The sequence below is a fragment of the Zygotorulaspora mrakii genome, chromosome 5 (genome assembly GCF_013402915.1).
Source record: "Zygotorulaspora mrakii chromosome 5, complete sequence".
NCBI classification, from domain to species: domain Eukaryota; kingdom Fungi; phylum Ascomycota; class Saccharomycetes; order Saccharomycetales; family Saccharomycetaceae; genus Zygotorulaspora; species Zygotorulaspora mrakii.
In genome coordinates this window covers 934,037-954,574 of record NC_050723.1, presented here as the reverse complement: position 1 = coordinate 954,574, position 20,538 = coordinate 934,037, and the positions used below count along the sequence as shown (strand labels likewise).

The 20,538-nt window shown below is 39.2% G+C and overlaps 8 protein-coding genes across 8 annotated transcripts; 2 read left to right on the top strand and 6 right to left on the bottom strand.

Annotated features, from left to right (window-relative positions):
* Positions 1–14: 14 nt before the first annotated feature.
* On the top strand, positions 15–2,915 carry MCM3 (MCM DNA helicase complex subunit MCM3; the record flags this gene model as incomplete). Its single annotated transcript, XM_037289199.1, has 1 exon — positions 15–2,915. One exon carries the CDS (start codon positions 15–17, stop codon positions 2,913–2,915), a length of 2,901 nt encoding a protein of 966 aa, XP_037145094.1.
* Positions 2,916–3,496: 581 nt separating this feature from the next.
* Positions 3,497–5,125, top strand: PET112 (glutamyl-tRNA(Gln) amidotransferase subunit PET112; the record flags this gene model as incomplete). Its single annotated transcript, XM_037289198.1, has 1 exon — positions 3,497–5,125. One exon carries the CDS (start codon positions 3,497–3,499, stop codon positions 5,123–5,125), a length of 1,629 nt encoding a protein of 542 aa, XP_037145093.1.
* Positions 5,126–5,533: 408 nt separating this feature from the next.
* HG535_0E04490 (uncharacterized protein) lies at positions 5,534–6,742 on the bottom strand (the record flags this gene model as incomplete). Its single annotated transcript, XM_037289197.1, has 1 exon — positions 5,534–6,742. The coding sequence occupies one exon, from the start codon at positions 6,740–6,742 to the stop codon at positions 5,534–5,536; it is 1,209 nt and encodes a 402-aa protein (XP_037145092.1).
* Positions 6,743–7,288: 546 nt separating this feature from the next.
* On the bottom strand, positions 7,289–8,377 carry GLE2 (RNA export factor GLE2; the record flags this gene model as incomplete). The annotated part of the gene is made up of 1 exon (XM_037289196.1): positions 7,289–8,377. One exon carries the CDS (start codon positions 8,375–8,377, stop codon positions 7,289–7,291), a length of 1,089 nt encoding a protein of 362 aa, XP_037145091.1.
* Positions 8,378–8,887: 510 nt separating this feature from the next.
* On the bottom strand, positions 8,888–10,891 carry HG535_0E04470 (LisH domain-containing protein; the record flags this gene model as incomplete). Its single annotated transcript, XM_037289195.1, has 1 exon — positions 8,888–10,891. The coding sequence occupies one exon, from the start codon at positions 10,889–10,891 to the stop codon at positions 8,888–8,890; it is 2,004 nt and encodes a 667-aa protein (XP_037145090.1).
* A 660-nt stretch (positions 10,892–11,551) lies between these two features.
* On the bottom strand, positions 11,552–12,907 carry ALG3 (dolichyl-P-Man:Man(5)GlcNAc(2)-PP-dolichol alpha-1,3-mannosyltransferase; the record flags this gene model as incomplete). The annotated part of the gene is made up of 1 exon (XM_037289194.1): positions 11,552–12,907. One exon carries the CDS (start codon positions 12,905–12,907, stop codon positions 11,552–11,554), a length of 1,356 nt encoding a protein of 451 aa, XP_037145089.1.
* A 178-nt stretch (positions 12,908–13,085) lies between these two features.
* Positions 13,086–16,427, bottom strand: KAP123 (karyopherin KAP123; the record flags this gene model as incomplete). Its single annotated transcript, XM_037289193.1, has 1 exon — positions 13,086–16,427. The coding sequence occupies one exon, from the start codon at positions 16,425–16,427 to the stop codon at positions 13,086–13,088; it is 3,342 nt and encodes a 1,113-aa protein (XP_037145088.1).
* A 356-nt stretch (positions 16,428–16,783) lies between these two features.
* On the bottom strand, positions 16,784–20,128 carry SWI4 (SBF complex DNA-binding subunit SWI4; the record flags this gene model as incomplete). The annotated part of the gene is made up of 1 exon (XM_037289192.1): positions 16,784–20,128. One exon carries the CDS (start codon positions 20,126–20,128, stop codon positions 16,784–16,786), a length of 3,345 nt encoding a protein of 1,114 aa, XP_037145087.1.
* Positions 20,129–20,538: the final 410 nt, after the last annotated feature.

Genomic DNA, 20,538 nt, shown 5'->3' with positions numbered 1-20,538 from the left:
TCGCACCGCTCACAATGGATTACGCTGATGGGAATGCCAATGGGCCGGAAAATGATCTTAATTTTGCTCCAGATGCGGTTTTCTCCGATAGAGTACGCAGATTTCAAGAGTTCTTAGATTCATTCACTGTTTACAAAGATGCTGTTAGATCTATTCAGTTGTATAATAGTTCAATTACCGACGTGCAAAATTCGGATTTGGATAAACCGAAAAAAGACTCAGAAAATGCGAATGAGTCGCTGATACAAAGGGTCACCATTTCACTAGACGATTTACGAGAATTCGATAGATCCTTTTGGTATGGTGTATTGAACGATCCTGCGCATTTCATTCCACCTGCAGAGAAGGCTCTTACAGAATTGGCTTCTTCGATGAATGATACACCAACAAGCGCCGCCTCGGATTCGTTATCTGCAAGACATCCTTGGCGTTCGTCTTTCAAGGGCTCGTTTGGTTCTCATGCATTATCTCCAAGGACTTTGAATTCCAATTTCTTAAATAAAATGATTTCTGTCGAAGGTATTGTCACGAGAACTTCTTTAGTACGTCCAAAACTTGTTAGATCTGTTCATTTTGCCGAGAAGACAGGTAGATTTCACTATAGAGATTACACAGATTCGACGACAACTTTAACAACTCGAATACCAACACCGGCAATTTATCCAACAGAAGATGCTGATGGCAATAAATTAACCACTGAATATGGCTATTGCACTTATTTAGATCATCAACGTATTACGGTACAGGAAATGCCGGAAATGGCTCCTGCTGGTCAGTTACCAAGATCTGTTGATGTAATTTTAGATGATGATCTTGTGGATAAGACTAAGCCCGGTGATAGAATTAATATCATTGGTGTGTACAAGTCAATGGGTGCTGGTGGGCTTAACCAAGGAGAATCTAATACTTTGAACGGTTTCAGAACTTTGATTATTGGTAATACAGTTTACCCACTACATGCAAGATCGACCGGTGTTTCGGCACGGCAAACATTATCCGACAATGATATCAGAAATATTAATAAACTTTCAAAAAGGACTGATATTTTCGATGTATTGGCACAATCTTTAGCTCCTTCGATTTATGGTCATGAACATATTAAAAGAGCTGTGCTATTGATGCTTATGGGTGGTGTTGAAAAGAATTTAGAAAATGGCTCTCATTTAAGGGGTGACATCAACATTTTAATGGTTGGTGATCCTTCTACCGCGAAATCTCAAATGTTAAGATTTGTTCTAAACACTGCATCGCTAGCAATAGCAACTACTGGTAGAGGCTCTTCAGGTGTTGGTTTAACAGCAGCAGTTACTACGGATAAAGAAACTGGTGAAAGAAGATTGGAAGCAGGTGCAATGGTTCTCGCCGATCGCGGAGTTGTTTGTATTGATGAATTTGATAAGATGACAGATGTTGACAGAGTTGCCATTCATGAAGTTATGGAACAACAAACTGTTACAATCGCTAAAGCCGGTATTCATACAACTCTTAATGCTCGTTGTAGCGTGATTGCTGCTGCCAATCCTGTTTTTGGTCAATACGATATCAATAGAGATCCACATCAGAATATTGCATTACCAGATTCTTTACTTTCACGTTTTGATCTTTTATTCGTTGTTACTGATGATATTAATGAGATTAGGGATAGATCAATCAGTGAACATGTCTTAAGAACTCATAGATATTTACCTCCAGGTTATTTGGAAGGTGAACCTATTCGTGAGTCAATTAATTTATCGTTAGCAGTTGGTGTGGATGAAGACCAAGAAGAGAATTTAGAAAACCCCAATGAAATGCAAGCTATGAATGATGAAGATGATGAAGAACATATTTTTGAGAAGTTTAATCCATTGTTGCAAGCAGGTGCGAAGTTGGCTAAAAATAGAGGTAACCACTTGGGGGATGAGATTCCCAGTATCGTTACTATACCTTTCTTAAGAAAATATGTTCAGTATGCAAAAGAAAGAGTTGTTCCTCAATTGACCACAGATGCTATAGATGTGATAGTTAAAGGCTATTCAGAATTAAGAAGCGATGAAAATACAAAAAAATCACCAATCACAGCAAGAACATTAGAAACTCTAATTAGATTATCTACAGCTCATGCTAAAGTAAGGCTATCAAAGACGGTAAACAAACGCGACGCTTTAGTGGCATCGAGTCTTTTAAGACTTGCATTGTTAGGTGAGGACATTGGTAATGATATTTATTACGACGATCTGAGTGATGAAGTGACGAAACGTTCGCCCCACAAATCACCAAAAAAGAAACCACGGTCAAATGGTTCTTCAAATTCTTCACCCAACAAACCGCGGACGCCCTCAAGAAGGACAACTCCACTGGCGATGGGCACTAATTCAGCCACTCGAAGAAGACTACAGTTTGATCCTCGTAATCAGGATGAAGATTACGAAGTTGAGTTACATGAAAAATTACAAGATGAAGCTTCAGAATTGACGCGACAGCCAAATATGTCACCATTACCAGCTGATGAAGAGGAAGATTTACAAAGAAGATTGCAACTCGGATTAAGGGTGTCTCCTAGAAGAAAAGACCAGCTAAGTCCTGGTAACACAGGACCCTTAAGCGAAGTTGGCGGTACACCTAGACTACCTAACGTACCTGCTGCTGCTCAGAATGATGATGAACAAATACAAATTACAGCTTCATTTGAAGACACAGAACCTGGTACCATTTCAACAGGTAGATTGTCCTTAATCTCAGGTATAATTGCAAGATTGACTCAGACTGAATTATTCGAAGAGGAGTCATACCCCGTTGCCTCTTTGTTTGACAGAATCAACGAAGAATTAGAAGAAGAGGAAAAATTTTCAGCTCCTGAATATTTAGCTGGTTTAAGAATCATGGCTGAAAGGAACAATTTAATGGTTGCAGACGGTAAAGTCTGGAGAGTTTAGAGTTTATAATTTATAGTTGGTTATTTACAGAATTTACAATCACAAAATCTTCATTGTAATGTGAAAAGGAGATGCCCCCGAAAATTTTATTTTATTTTTTTATTTTATTTTGTGGTGCTTTCAAGATGTTCTTTGTTGAACGTCACTAACTCTCTACAAAACAAAAAAAGCTGTAAAAAGGTAAAGAAAAATGTTTTCAAAGTCATGAGATATACATCCCTTCAAGGACTTAAATTGTAAATTCAATATCAGTATTAAATATGAAGATAAAGGGCTCCTCAATTTTCTCTTTAACTTTATCTTTAGGCCCATTGTTTCAATAATTGTGTAATTATTAATGGTCCGTGGTGAATAAAGATAAGTCATTGAGAATAGAAGTATTTCAGTTTTACTGAAAAAAAAATAGGAAACCACCGAATATATAGAGTTGACTTTTTTTATTATTTTTCAAACTCATACTTTATAGTGAAAAACTGAGACATTTCAAGTTTCGGACCTTTCAAGTAGGGCTATTTTATTGATGAAAAAACACAAATGCGTACGCTCAAATTTTCCCAAGACGCAAGATAACTGTTGTCTCTATGCTCCGAGTTAAAAGAAGATATGGTGCTGCGACATCCTATCTTTCAAAGTTCACTCTTCTTCCTCAATATAAACTTAAATGCGGGCTGGAAATTCATACCCAACTGAACACAGCGAACAAGCTGTTTTCCCTTTCAACGAACGACCCATTTCACTCTTCTAAATCTCCCAATTCACTCACATCGCACTTTGATATAGCGTTACCGGGAACCCAGCCTAAGTTGAACTATGAAGCTGTCCTTTTAGGATTGAAATTGTCAGTAGCTCTCAATTGCAAGATCAATCTCAATTCACATTTCGACAGAAAGCACTATTTTTATGGTGATCAACCCTTAGGATACCAAATAACTCAACATTTTTCTCCTTTTGCATCCGATGGTCAAATGCCTTTATGGCAGGATATCGATGATATTGATACCAAGAGCAAGAATATTAACATTATCCAATTGCAAATCGAGCAGGATACTGGGAAATCCTTATACAAGGATGTCGATAAAATAACACTTATTGACCTTAACAGGTCGAATGTGCCGCTAATAGAAATGGTTACTGAACCGGACTTTAGTGATCTAAAGGAAATTAGAGCTTTTATTAAAAAATATCAGAACTTAGTTCGACATTTGGATATATCAACCGGTGATCTAGAAACAGGAGCAATGAGAGTGGATGTTAATATGTCCATCAATGAGTTTGCAAGAGTTGAGTTAAAGAATCTACCTAATACGAGTGCCATAATGAACGCCATCAAATACGAATATCAAAGGCAGGTCAAAATTATCAAAGATGGCGGTGGCATGGAGCATTTAAGCTCAGCAGAAACAAGAGGATGGAATGGATCATCCACTGTTAAACTTAGAAGTAAGGAGACTACGATCGATTATAGATACATGCCAGATCCCGAGCTACCAAGTATTTCTCTTTCTCCTGATGCCATAGAGAGTATAGCAAAAAGGTTGCCTCCAATCCCAGATGAAATTTTGAATAAGTTAACGCACGAGCCCTACAACTTATCGTTGAAAGATGCAAAAATTTTGACAATCAGTAGTAATAGTCAAGTTGAGCTTTACACCCATGAAGAATTACGAAATTATTATTTCGACACTTTCCACAGCTATAACAATGCAGTACTGAAAGAAAAAATTGGGAAAGTGAAACCAAAATTACCTATAAATTGGATTGTTCACGAGCTGCTGGGAGATCTGAATAAATTGAAAATACCACTCTTGGAAGCCAAAAAAGTCTTGACTCCTCAAAAACTCAAAGATTTTCTGATTTTAATCCACAAAGGGGATATATCAAGTGCAAGTGGAAAACTGCTCCTCTTTCATATACTGGAAATGATTAAAAAAGAGAACTTTTCATCAGAAGGACAGTTAAATCTTGAAAAACTAATATCGCAATATGATCTAGCAACAATAAAAGCCATTGACTCAAACGATCTCCAAAAATTGTGCCAGGATATAATCACACAAGTCAATGACGACAGATTGATTAGCGATATTGCATCCGGAAAAAGGAGAAACTCTCTTAAGTTTCTGATCGGTCAAGGCATGAGGTATTCACAAGGTCGAATTAAAGCTCAAGAGTTCGATAAAATGTTCAAAAAGATTTTGAATATTACTTACTAACTAAACACTGCATGCATACATAAATTTGCAGAACAAGATTTGTGGGAGATTTCGAAAGACACACATTTTAACCTTTTTGTACACACACCTATATATATATATATCTGTACCTCGAATTGCGTTTGAGAATGTTACATTATGACGCATTTCAACAAAATCGCGGGCTGGATCGCCAAGCAATATTACTATAATATCATACTTGCAATTATAGCTAAAACCTGATGAGCATAACCTCCTCAAAGGTTCCAAATTTTGGATGTGATGAAAGACCAATAAATCAATAATACAGACGAGGTGCTTAGTATTACGATTACGATAATAATAAAGGAGCTATCAATTGAGAATCCTCCTTTACCGCTTAAATAAAAATGAAAGACAAATGACGACATTCCTTATAATTGCAAAAAACTAACTCCAGACGCTCATATCGTTGCTCCAAATACCAAAAGATCCGCTATTCGAGGATGAACCATTGACGTGGCTTGAGCCCCAATCGATGGTGAAGTCGTTCATAAAGAACTGGTTTGATGTATTGTTGTTTTCCTCTGCCGTTGAACCTTCAACATTATTGAAGGTATTATCTTGGCTAGATTTGGGCGCTGGATTGGGGACTATGGTATCAGAACCAACAGTTGGTGCAGGCCCTTTAGGATCAAAAACCATCGACCCTCTTGCTGTTGTATCGTTCGCCAAGGATGTAGAAGAGAAATTTGGCAACAAGTCGTTTCTTGCAGAGGGAATGGTTGCACTAGTTGGGCCTGATGGTGCGAGTGTAGGACCCGGATTCATGAGTCCACCTCCCAGATAATTTGAGAATGCAGCGGGGGAGGTGAACTGTGCGTTAAATTCTGACGATATAGGATCAAAACTTCCATTGTAGGATGCGATTGATGAAGTACCACTTAATGAAGTATCAAGCTTAGGCATCGCCAAAGAGGGGGATGAGTTACCAGAAGACACTTGCCGCTGTTGAGTGACAACGTGGTTTGATCCGTAGAAGGCCGAATTTATCTGATCCAATGATATGTTACTACCATTATTACTGGAGTTGTAGTAGAGCTGAGGATATGTCTGTTTGAAATGATTCGCAATCATTGGTGAAGCTGAGTGTTGTTGTTGCTGTTGTTGTTGCTGATTTTGTTGCTGATTTTGTGCGCCATATTTTGTATTTGATGGGTTACCGAACCTGTACCCTTGATTATTGTTAATATTTGAAAACTTTTTTCTATTCATATTTGTTACCCCATTGTTACTGTTGATACTTTTATTACCGATTTTGCCGCCATTGTTACTACTATTATTAGTACTATTATTGTTATTGTTATTGTTATTGTTATTATTATCAGCGTTAATGCTGTTTTTATTCGTTATATTACCATAGTTGCCGGACTGAACCGTCCTAATGCTCCTTTTATCGAATTCCAAAGATTCAACCTCCAATCCGTTGTTACTTTCACTACCGCTGTGAAACCGCATTTGATGCAAATGATTCGTACTGATTGGTGCAAAATTTTTGGCAGTTTGAGACATAAGCTTCAAGTTACGATACTCCAATAAATACTTATCGACGTCTTCTAATTGTGAAAGAAATGGAACACTTTCAATATGACCTGGCATTCTTTTAAATGTGCAGTAATATAAAGTGTTTAGGAAGGGAAAAACCAGAGAACCAAAAAATCTGAAAGAAAAAAACGAGTGCTTAGAAAATATGGCGGCCCTAGTATTGATTAAAAATTTTTGATGATTTGACGTCAACCAGTATGAACATTAACCAGTCTTGGAGAAACACCTTTATCTCTATAAAAAAAAAACTGTCTATGAAAAGTCGGAGTTCCGAAAGTTTGAGTTATTAGAACTCACAATCAAACGAATTCAGCCAGTCTTTCAGCTATCTGTGCACAACACCTTCAATGACCTTAAAGTAAGTCAACTTTGTCGTCATCGAAACATTCAATTGAAATTTCAATATTATTTTTTTTCATTTTGAAGCGTTCGAAAATCTGAAAATTTTTCAATAATAGCCAGGCGTGATACCAATGTAAAAACGTGTCAAATTTTTGAAGTTGCGCAGGATAAGATCATTTATTTTGAAGTTACGAAGAGCTACTTAATTACAACGTTGATGTTCTATCTTGGCTATGCCAAAAGAATGGCAGAAAACATCTACCTCTTTTTCTTTTCTTTTGTTTCTTCATCCGTCGTTGGATGAAGGCGAATGACATTTGGATAGTCCGGCCTGTTACCCATATAACCTTGATGCCAGTCATAGCTTAATGCATACGCTAGTACTGTTCCTTGCCTGTTAAAATTACATACTGGAATCGATGCTTGTAGGGATGGGAAACCTCTAAGCCTGTGTCGCTGATTCTTGTCCCAGAAATGAAAAGATCCATCACCACCTGCAGTGACAAATGTACCATATATAGGATGAAATGCAATACAGTTCACCGAATATACTAGTGATTGTGCTTGAGAGCCGGCCGTTCTATTGGTGGCGGTTTGACGATGACATTTGAAAGAGAAACCCGATTTTCTTTGTTGTTCATCATCGACGTATCTGATAGCACATCTTCCTTCAATTGAACCAATTGCATACCCATCACCTTCATTGTAGCACGCTACTGTTCTTGTTTGCCATTTGAGGGGGGATTGTGTTGTTTTGAAAATCGACGTTGGGTTACCAAGATCGATGACTACTATGTGCCTCTCTGCTGTACCAACAACCAAGAGTTGTCGTTTGCTATCCAAAGTGTAAACTCTTTCAGGAAGCATTATTGTAGAAATTGGTTGAGGTTGCCTCATATCCCAGTACTTTAAGGTTTTATCCCACGAACCGGTAACGAGTACCTCTGTATTACTTTGACCAAAATTCAGAAATCTTAAACTCTTTACCGGTGCTTCATGAGTCCCCATTTGCTGGCTTCGTCCACTCGTTACGTCATATACCTTAACAGAATTATCACATCCACCAGATACAACTTTAGTACCATCATTCGACCACCTTGTGCATAATACAGGTCCTGCATGATCATATTGGGCTCTACCTTGTGGAACACCATTCTGAACATCCCATATGCGAACTTTACTATCCCACGAACTTACACTAAACATAAAATCTTGCTGTGGTGAAAAAGCGATATCAGATATTGAATCATCAGCTGGATTGCTTATTACTATATCATTAGCTAAATCTTTTTCTGTTGCTATAGTTGACGATACTGGAGCAGATGAACCTGAGCTGAAGTACGCCATTACTTATCAACTTCTGCAGGTAAGCGTGATATGCGAAATACACCTTATACAGATGAAATTGATTACGCTCAGGAATACAATCGTTCACTGTATTTTCTTAAGTTTTAGACCACTTAAGCTATTCACAGGTTGTCTTCCAATTTACTAAGGTAAAATATTGAAAATATGCACTTCGTATGGGGTGATTATAATACCGATTTTGTTGAAAAAGGTGATAAGAAATGAAAACGTGATGGGTGAAGTACCAAAACTTTTATATAAGGTTGAATAATAATCTGCATTTACATGCGGTTGCAATTGCTGATCAATTATCAATTTATGCGACTAAAGTAGAGTCAAATTTCTATTTTATGAATTTACATAGTTTTTCCCTCCCATTTGTTTAATTCTCGTTCTGCCAACCTAGATAATGAAAAGATGTATCGCTAGGCTCTAACAGATCTAAATTGAATTCTGTGTGGTTATTATTGTCATGCTGGTGATGGTTCATCTTAACATCACTCTCCTCGCTTAAAATTTTTTGCTCTCTGTATCATGTGAATCTTGTATAGCTAAAATCGATTTCATAGCTAATAAATCATCAGCTTCGTTTTCACTAAAATGATTCGATACTGCACTACTGCTGCTACATCCTAATGTATTGTCAGTGTTTACCAACGAACTTGCTGCTCCAGCTGAGCTGATAGTATCTCCAACAAAGGAAAAATTTGCCTGAGAGGCTGTTTGAGTCTTGCCGTTGGCATTCCACATTGCATTTAAAAAAGTAGGAGTAGTACTTGAATTATCATCAATCAGCTGTGGACTTTCTTCTGTCGAGGATTTGGAAACTAATTTATTAGATTTTGATGCTAAAGCTGCTGCGGCTGATGGATTCACGGCAGTTACTACGGTGGAGGTAGTATTTTTTTTTGTTTGATTCTTGTTAAAAATTCTGTACTGAGATTTCTGAGAAGACTCATTAGGTGGTGTTGGCACAGAATTTGATGAGATAAACTTGAAATTACCATTTTGATTATTAGTCGGAGATTGTTTTGATTTTTTTGAACTTCGTACTTTTCTAACTTTTTTATTTGTAGCTGTGATATCAGGAGAATTGTTTGGTGAATTTGTCAACAGTACCTCAGTAACTGTAGATAACGAACTGTGTACATTTTTACCGCTATTGCACGAAGCAATATCATTGGAACTATTGACTGTCATAGGTGTTACTGGACTGTATTGAAAATAACTATTTTCTGAGATTGTATTTTGCGTAGATCTATTAGACGGTATGATAACATTTGAAATTGATTTTGTCCTTGATGATATAGATTTCGATTGATTGGAATTGTTGGTACCATTTTGAGTATTTGGCGACAACGTGGGCACATTGTAAGGCGACATGCTTGCATACGGAGGCTGCATGTTTTTTTTGTCAATAGCACCGTTATTACTATTGCTACTGTTACTACTACTACTGTTATTGGTGCCACTGTTATTATTGCCACTATTATTATTGCCATGCTCATTATTCTGATCGCTCGTATTATTGGTTGTCGCACTGAAACCGTTACTCAGTGGCGATGGACTTGACTTTTTTATATTTTCAGATTCCAACACGGCGAATTGTCTTTGATAATTATGTAGCATATCGGGGTTTGACTTATTCATTGGTACAAGTCCCCTCTGAGACTCGTAGGGTGTAGAATGTGTACTATTAGAAACTTTTGGACATTTGAAATCATTCGTACCAGATGTCACATTATTCGTATTTGTAGAAGCCCTCCTTTTTAATCCTGGCTGCTTATTATTACTTACGGAGTTAGTGATTGGCGTTGCTATAGTAGTTGTTGATGTTTTCACATTCCCCGGTGTGGTAACTGCAGCGGTATGGGAGTCATTTGACACAACGGGGAAGCATTGGTTTGCATATACTGGCCGGCCAGAAATGTTTGCAAATCCCTGCAGTGGCATAAAGGGTATACCGGCAGGCACTGGAAAAGACCCCAACCCGATCCCACCGCTGAAGTTTCCACCGGCACTGGCACTGGCACTGTAACTACCGTTGCTGCCGCTCTCATTTCGGCTGCCAGTCGGAGCCACAGGAAAATGAGGGTATACTCCTGCGTGCATCGAAAACGCTGCCGGATCGATCCTCTCACCGTTCAATTCCCCGTTCTCCTCCGCCAGAAACTGCATCCTGGCAGCCTGTAGAGCGGCTGATCTGTAACCATATTCTTTTCTCTGCTGCTCCGCCAGTATTTGGTAATACTGTTTTGCGATCATGGACCCTTCGTGGTGCGCCTTCGCATTGAACAGGTCCCAGAATATCTGCCACCACTCATACAGAAAGCCCTGCGGAACATCGGTCCCGAATCCGTATCCCGACGCTCCATCGATACCTGTCTCCTGCACAAAGGCGCTCGCGGTATTATTCAAGCTGGACTTCTGCAAAAAATCATAGATACAGGCGTCAAGCGACCGTGTTGTGCCGATCTCATTCTGATTTGTTCCCCCCTTTACGTTCGACGACATTCTCTCTCTGAACACCCCGGTCTTGAACAATGACTAGCACTAATATAGCAAATGTTGTATCTCTTAATCAGCGAACGTCTGCACTACCCAACAAAAACCGATATTCCAACTTCGAAGGTTCTTCCGAGTCTTTAACGAATGATGCTCTCTCTACCCCAAGTTAGGAACCCTTGCAGCAACTTCAGCTCCCTTCAAACGCGCTAGCTACTTCTATCCTTTTCGACCCTTGCGACTATTACACTGTCTCCAAAAAGAAAAAACAACGATTTTATCAATGGGATTCGACACTGGTACCCACCAATACACACCAAAACGCAATACACTTGCAACAACGTCAAATGCTGTTTCCTTTACAACTATATCCTCTCAAGACTCCCACAAATCCAAAGATTCAGAGATTTAAAGATTCGAAGATTCCACGGTTTCATCGATTCTTCAGTTTCTAACTTCTTTTCCTGCATGCTGCTAATGCCAGTAGTAGCAATCGTGCATGGAAAGCACCACTTACTGCCTGGAAAAGCCCAGCCATGCGGAGCACTGAGACTTTTTGCAGCGCGACACGAAGAATTCAGCAAGGGACGCGATCAAGGTGCGTGGTCGGGTAATGACGTATTTTACGATGGATATTGAAAGAAGATACACAGAGGCCTATATACTGGGCTATTGGAGCTTCTTGTTGGCGGAGTGTGGCGGTGGGGTGGTGGAATTAATGTGGCAGACCAGTGAGAGAAGTAGAGAGGCGTTCAGGGTGAACAGGAGGGCACTGGCGGCAGAATTGGGCGGGAAAGAGTTCCAGCACCATTCGTGGGCAAAATACCATGCTGGAGCCAGCAGCCACGGGATACGGGCGTAGTGGAAGAGACAGGGGATGGTCCAGTGGTACCAGGAGAGAAATTGGTAGTGCAGGGAGCGGGAGAAGAGGACACCTGCGAAGTTTGTGGCGACGAGGACGAATGCGATGGGCGATTCTGAGAGGAGGGTTGGGAAAGTGGTGGCCGGGCGTCTCAGCGAGCGCAGCAGCATGGCTGGGAGGGCGGGGAAGGTGATCAGGATGATGGTGAGGATGCTGACGAATTGGCTGAGAAGCAGCATGCGGTGGAACCACGGGTTTTGGAAGCCGTCCTCGTCCAGGAACTGCCAGTTGACGCTCCATTTGTACATGAACTCTCGCCTGAAATTGAATGCGCACTGGAGGTAGTCGTAGGGATGCGATCTGAGGAACGGGAGGGCGACGAGGATCTGCCAGGCAAGAATCGTAAGCACGTTGATCGCGGTGAGTGCGAGATTTGCACCGTTGACGAGATACAGCGAGACCGTGACTGCCGGCAGGTACAGCAGTGCATTCATCTTTATGCTTACTGCGATACTGTAGGTGATAGCTGCGGCAAACGCCAGTAGTTTCTTCGCTCTTTTTGACACCGTTTGCTTGGCGGCAATAACCAGCAGTAGTACTGTCCAGATGATGTAGAGTGTCGTAAAACAGTCATTGAACAGTCTCAACACATAAATCGAATGAAGCCTCTTGGAGAAACACGCAAGTATGGCGCACCAGGGTGGTAAACTCAGCTGTTGATATAGTACCACTTGTGATACCATCGTCAATAGATACAAAAAACTGAAGAAAGCTTGTCCCTCTTTTACGTTATTCATGCCGTCGGTCAGCCAATACATCAATCGGTATAGCCATACGTGACCTGCTGGGTAGACCAACGGACCTGTCGACCCCTTAATTTTGGAATAGTCCAGTTGATCGCGAACGGTAATCATCTCAATCTGCTCCATATACGCCTGATAATCTATTTCTGTATAGGGAACAAAGCGGATGATGGCCTTTAACATAACTGATTCACATAAAGGAATCATTGGTATCAGGAGCGCATAGCATCGAGGATCAAATAAGAGAAAATTGAAGGCATTTTTTATATCTCGCCAAAGGTCAATGGGAGGCCTGACAAATTCAGTTTGAGTTTTGACTTGGGGCTCTGGTTCTCCTTGGTTTCCAGCGTTCTCAGCCATACCGTGATAACTATATCACTTTCGGTCCTGTGTGCAATCTGGTAACTTACACGTCTATTTGACATTTGGTGCTTTTTTTATCTTATCGATGACCGAAAATTTCCCTATAAAAAATATAAAATACATATAAAAAAGTGAAAAATTGAAGAAAAGCGTTGTGAATGATGTCTTGTTCCTCTTAAGCAATTACTGCTGCTAGAATTGGATTTTGTGCTACTATACCATCGTAACGGCCATTTAGGTATTTTAGTAGCTCAATGACTTTTTGCCTCGTTTCCTCATCTTGAAATTGTTTCAGTTTCTCCATGTTTTCTTCTCTACCTAGAGTCGATTCTTGTTCCAATTTCACTCTTTCATTTTCATTTGTGAAAACTGAAGTAAAGATTTCGATAACCTTTGGTGTAGCTTCAGAGATGACTGGATTATTGTTTTGGTACATTTTCATTATCAATTCAAAAATTGGTGCATACTCTTCGAAGCCCGTCTTCAATGGCAAATGTGCCAATAACGCTGGCAAAGTTTGCTCCAATGGAACAGAACCTTCATGCTTCAATGCCATTCTTGCGACACAACCACTTGCGTTAGCAAAAGCTCTGTCGATAATTTCTCTCGTGGCTTCATCATCTTCTGCGGTTAGAGCCTTTTGGTCTGCTGTAGTTAATAGTTCGTACATGGCTTTTAAAACAGGACCATAGATAGCAGAAACGTCAAATGGAGCATATTCACATAGCAAACCAACACCGTATGCAGCATTACCTCTCACTTCTAAAGATTTGTCACTGGTTAAGATAGTTATCAAGTGTTCAAGCATCTCTTGAACAAATGGATTTTGATCTTTCATACCTGCAGCAATCTCCGAAGTAGCACCAACGGCATTGGATCTTTTGTTCTTTGATTTGGATTCAAATAAGCCGAATAGTACAGACTTGATATCTTGGAAAATTCCAGTGAAATCACCTTGCATAGAATACGACAAGCTAACAAGGACCTCTAGGGCGACATCTTGTAGTGTAGCATCAGTCTCTGATGCATCTAATTCTTCGTCCTTTGGAACATCTTCTTCCAAATGGATCGTTTGACAAGTATGTTCTCCCTTCAAAACACTGACTACTTGAACACATAATGATTCAAGAGTTTTGGAATCACTACTGTCCATGATAATGACACTACCAAATTGTTTAATCATTTTGGCAATATTCTCAAAAACAGTGATGACCATTGAGTTTTCAAATTCGTCAGCAAGATCAGACAAAGTGGTTGTTCTTGCCTTTTGAATGACTGCTAAGACGTTCGCATCGACGTATGATTGCGTACCTCTTGGGTAAGAACCAGGTTCGATTTTAGCTGCTAATAAAACAGATTTAACAATATTCCAAATTGTGTCCATAGCAGTTTCTTTCAACCCATATGATTCTTCAACTTGTTCGGTCAGAACTTTCAACGATTGCTCAACATATGGCAAGAAATGTTCTTTAGTACCGAGCGCTAGTTCCGATAGTGCTGCGGCTGCAACTTCTTTCTCGTAAGCAATACCTGTATTAACCGTAAACTTGTTTTGCAAATCATCTTCTGTAGCTCCATCGGCAAATGCAGCTAAATCTTCAGCATCGCCATCGAAATTAAATTGATATTCATCCAATTCTAACGTTTTAAAAATTTCTGGTAATATCGTTTTCAAGAATGGTGCAAAATTCTCACCGTATACTTTAGCCAAATTAGCAATAAAAGCATAACCAGATTCTCTCAATCTTGCAGATTCAGTCTGAATTGCCTCATAAGCAGAATTAACCAATGGTTCTGCATATTCAGCGAAGTTTTCTGATCTAACCGCTCTGGCCATTGTTGATATATTTTCAAAGGTCAAGGCTCTTAACTCGATATCATCATCGTTCATACCCTCAATTTGAGAGCAATTCTCGATAAATTGACCTAAGTACTGAACGCTTGTTTTGAAAAAAGGCACGAACGCAATACCAGCAGCGAAGGCGGCTGAACCGATTGCAGAAACGACGGCACATCTCAATTTAGATGACTTGTTGCTTTCCAACATATAAAACAACTTGTTCATCAATGGCTCTAAATACTTAGAGATTGCATCATAAGCAATGAATTCTAATAGACCATCTAATGCAACTGTGGCGTAATTGTAAATAACAACGAATTTTGCTGTGTCAATAATATCAATGATTAAAGGTAAATATTCGTTGTGAAACTTCGCAACTTCGTCTTGTAAGTCGGTTGTGAGCTGATGAATACATTTCAAGGCAGCTAACTTAACAATTGGCTCGTTATCGTTCAATCCAGAAATTGTTGCTGGAATGATTTTATCAAATTGAGATAAAATATAATCTGGAGAACCACCAACCGCAACGGAAATTGCTAAAAGAATACTTCTTCTTTGAAATGCATTAGAAGACTGTAACATAGCTGGCAAGTGTTCAACGATCACAGAAGCAACTTGAGATGGTGGTAAATCTGCAGAGGCAAAGGCCAACAATCTAATAGCAATGGAAGAAGGTGTGTTTTCTTCGTTTTCAGCGGCTTCTTCTTCATTATTCAACTCATCATCTACATCAATTTCTTCAGAAGCGACCTTCAGAGCTGCTACTGTAATCTCTGGACCCAACCTAGCCTGGATAATTTTCGATTTTCTATAGGTTAAAGCAGAAATAATGAACTGAACAGCAAAAACTCTAACATCTTCATCGATTTCAGTGTTGACAGATATTTGAAGAGCAAGTTTGACTAATTCAAGGATAGAATTTGCTGTTAATTGAGAGTCTAGCAATAAAAAGTCATTTAAACAGTTGAATATCAGCTTGGCGTTAACGCTGTCATCGGCTTTAATAACTGCGTCCAAGACATTGACAACTGATGGAATCAAACTGGAAAACTTTGCAGCATGTTGTGGATTGATAACGTCTTCTTCCTCAATCAAAGCAGACACGTGGTTCAAGGCTTGAGCAGCTAGTGATCTGGTCTCTAAAGAAGTAGTGTCATTTATAGTTTGTCCGAATAAGTTCAAAAAATCGTCGACGTATGACGCTAAAGATGGTGTGAAATCTTCTAACAAACATAACAGAACAAAGGATGACGTTTGTCTTGTTGCACTATCTTCACCAGAAGCCGCGTGTATCAAATTTGGAACTAAATCTGGCCATTTGTTCTCCTCAAGTTCCTCAGTACCAATGGAGGCAATCACACGAGCATTCGAATGGCGGATAATTTCTTTGTTTTCGCTGAAAGCACTTTGTAATAACGAGGACTTGATTTGGGTCTTTGAATTCTCATCCAAGTTTTTCCAATGTTTACCAATCAATTTTCTGACTTCAACACCAGCAAGTTGTTTCAAACCGTCATCGGAACCATTTTGCAAGATATGAATCAAAGCTGGAATACTTGATGGCTGTGTATAGAATTGAGTTTGTAAGGCCTTGGTAGCTTCTTTCAATCCAGAAGAGTTTGGTTGGACAATCAAACCCAAAGTTTGCTCCAGTTGGTTCAAAAATTGTTGATCCATTATAGCTATAAAGGAAACCCTTACTTCAGTTACTAGAACTTCCTGTACTCAAATTGATAGTATCACTTGCTCTTAAATGAAAGAAATTTTTTTTTCATTAATCTCATCTCATCTCATCGCATCGCATCACTCGCTATTAGGAAGAAAAAACTTAAAAAATTTTTTACGATTGTTAAGTCACATGGGTGCGAGCTTAAATCAACATGAAATATGACAGTGAACGATCTATGAGTAATTATATGCATTGAAAGTACGTTTACATCTATTTAGATTTTTAACCCTTGAAATGTATCATTATGATACAGTCTTTACGGTGTAGAAGTTGCGTTGAACACCTTGAGGATATGGCACTAGGGCTATGCGGGTGCCCTCAAATCCATTTCTATTTCATCCAATTTAGAATCTATATTTTCCACTGTCATACCTATTAGACGTCTATATTTGGTAACCTTGGATGACAAGTTGACGTTGCATCTGGCATCGCTAATTTTGTTTAGTTTTAAACGTCTCTTGAACTGTAAAAGACCTAACTCTGTGGCGAGTCTCAGTGACTTCATGATTTGATCTTTTCTTGGAGAAATTGGCGATGGGGAATTTGACGTGTCTGAATTCACCTTTGATTCTTCTTCTTGAACGAATGTTGCCAGATTCAATGCTTGGGATTTTTCAACGCAAGACATGAAAATATTTTTACCATTATCAACCAGTTGTCGCAATTGCTCAGTTTTGCCTTGCAATTCTTGTACAGATTCAAATCCAATACCTTCTTCGAACTGACTTAGCAGTTCTTTTTCACTGTTTTGTGTTATTTCTAGGTTTTGTTTCACTCCATCAAGACCCACTTCAACATCACTGGTTTCAGTTTTCAGTTTAGAAATTTCTGAATTTATCGAAATGACTAATGAATTGGAGATTTCCCTTAATCTATTGGCGGACGAAAGAACACCTGTTATTGCCTTGCTATTTTGAGTTGTTCCTAGTGGTGTGGCAACAATAGCAGCAAGAGGTGAATCTAAAGATCCAGATATATCTACTGGTTTCTTTAAGACAGTACTTAAAGTAGCATCGTTATTAGTGTTGCTCTCAGTAGCTGTAGCATCTCTCTTCCTAAATAATATTGGCGAATCTTCCAGCGGTTTCGAAGGTGTTGATTTGATATCTTTCAAAACAGATGATGTGACAAACGAATCTATATTTGACAAATCATCCATCAAAGTAGTAAATGTGGTTGTGTCTCCTCCCGATAAGAAATTTCTTGAGGCAGTCTTTTTTGAAGAAATATATGGTGTTGATCTCAGAATGCCATGATCCTTTTGAATAAATTCATTATTTCCTCCAACAAAGTTGCCTCGATTTTCCTTATCTACATCTCTGTTCTCATTTTTGCCATTGTCGTCATCTGCATTGCGAGAAACTTTATTAGTTTTATCAGAACGCAAGTTTTCTCGAGAACGCGGTAGCGATATACCAGGAGTTGTAGCCACTGGAGCTTCCAGGAAAGTTGAAGTGCTTGATTTGTGATTTTTGACAAATTGTGGGGTAGAAAACGAATTAACCGAAGTAGGCGGTACTAGATTGAATTTCGCAAGAATAGATGCTGGTGTATCGTTATCATAATTTGTTACATCCATTGATGATCCCAAGTAGCATAATTTATTGCAGAGTTCCAAATTCATATTTAATGCAGCTAAATGCAATGCAGTGTTACCTGCATTATCCTGAAAATTCAAACACATGCGCAACAAGGTGTAATCCTCTTGACCTAAGTTTTGAATGACTGTATCCATGTAAGAATTTATCACAACTGGATCTTTAGATTTATTAACACTTAATTCCACCAAATAGTGTAATGGGAGTCTGCCATTAGAATCAGGTGTAATCAAACATATCCTTAAAACCGAAGATACTTCTCCGAATGAAGCGGCCTTAAAGCAGTTGTTGTAAAAGGTTGATTTAGTGATACAATTGAAACCTCTTGAATTACACTGTAGCGCATTTGCATTTAAGGCAATTAACAATTTTATCAACGGAACATTAGCCATAGCGGTAGCCCAATGTAATGGGGTGTGACCTTGATCATCTATCTCAAAATTAATATCCAGATTCGGAGGCGGATGATACATTTGTGGTGGTAGAGCATAATCTTTACTCGATCCATCCTCGGATGATAAGACCTGTAAGATTAGCTCCTTATACTCTTCCAAGGTAAGTACATTATTATCTTCTTGTGTCATATCACCATTAAGGTCACCATTCTGAATACCCTCGCCATTATCAATTGCAGTAGCCGGTGCTGTTGGAATTCCGTTGTAATCGTTTGGTGAGGCGGACCTGGACGACATTGGCGTTGGATCTTCATGGGTTGAAAACATTTCTAATGATGAAGTATTGGAATGATTGTTTCGATGTACATAGTTTTGATACGATGAGGAGTTTATAGGCGGATTATTATTGGCACCACCACGAAAATTTTGCCATGGTGTCTGTTGTTGTTTTTTCATCTTATAGTGACTTTTCTCCATCGAATTTCCTTTCATTAGAGCGTTATAATTGTGATTATTTTTTTTCTTATTTTTGGAGCTAATATCCAAATGTTCATTATGATTTTCGTTGATACCATTCTCCAGCAAGCCTAGTGAAGTATTATCAATTCCTTTCTTTCTTTTTTTCCCTACATGTCTCATCGAATCGTTATCCAAAAGAGCACTTTTACGTTGTGCTTGTAATTGCTGAGAAGCAAAAACGCCCTGATTTGGACCGTCTGGTATGAAATTAATTAAATGCGGTTTATCTCTTGATAATTTTTGGGGATGTGTTAGATTCGTTGGCACTGGATAAAATTGTAATGGCTTTTGCGTAGCCGAATAATTCATTGTTAATGGTGTCTCATTTGAATTTATTTGTGACATATTCAATTCTTTCTCATTACTTGATTCATTATTATTACTCATTGCCGAGATAGTGGTAGCATTATTGGCGGAAATTGTATGCACCTGTTGTGGGGTTTGAAAAACAACGTTATGTAAGGGGCTCGGATTGGGCTGTAAATGTATTGAATTTTTCTTTGTTTTCCTTGATAAAGAGGACGAGTTAGCTTGATTTTTTTTCTTTGGAGTTTTATTATAGCTTGAAGGTGAGCTTATTCTACCATTTGGAGAAGACCTTTTCAAAACGCTATTTTTACTTCTCTTCACCGGTGGGTTATTGGGATCAAGTTCAAACTCTAGAATTTTATTGACCACGGGATCCCTAATGTTATATTTATTTACCATATACTTCGCTTTATCAAGCGGAATCCATGTCCCCTGAAATCTGCCATAGCCTCCTTGAACTTTTTCGTTCTCCATATCACTGGATTCCTTCTCCAGAACCTTTGTCCTCTGAGTCTTGGAGAATTTGGCAATCTTGAATACTTGCGTTATGTTGATCCAGTCATCATGTTTTCTTCGCATCACGATTCTCGACTCAAATCCTCTTACATAGCACTCAAACACATCCGTTTCAGCGTACGTAGCCATTTCAATGATCGGAACCGGTATGATTTCTTCCATTTGCAGTCCCGTCTCGCCATTGCCGGCAATGGCACCTGCGCGAATCCCAGAACCATCAACGTCATCCGAGCCGCCGACGGCGGCCCCAGTGCTACTCGCCAAAGCCGCTCTATTGCCACCGGTGTCCATTATCACCGTTCCATACGCCATAATCTCGCGAATTGCTCTTTACTTGGCACCTTTTTTGTCTCTACAGCTCAAGATCCCCAGCCTTCAAACAGAGATCCGTACCACCTCAAGCGTCTGCAAGCAACTGTTAACCGCCGTGCCACTCTTATCCTTCCAGGACAGTCGAGCCAAATGTCTTACAGATCAGGTTACCAGTAACCTAAATCTTTTCCCTTCGAGAGCCTTACCAGAGATCAGAGAAAAAATTGCCAGAAATTCAAACCTCACTATCCTTAACGTCAATAAACTTTCTGCAACAGTCTAGCGCCTCAATAGTAACCAAAGCTTCCTTGACGAATCTAATTCACCACCTATTACTTGACTATTATCGTCCATTAAACCCCAATTGACGGTACTAACTACTCACAAAAGCCGCCAAGCCGTTACCCGCT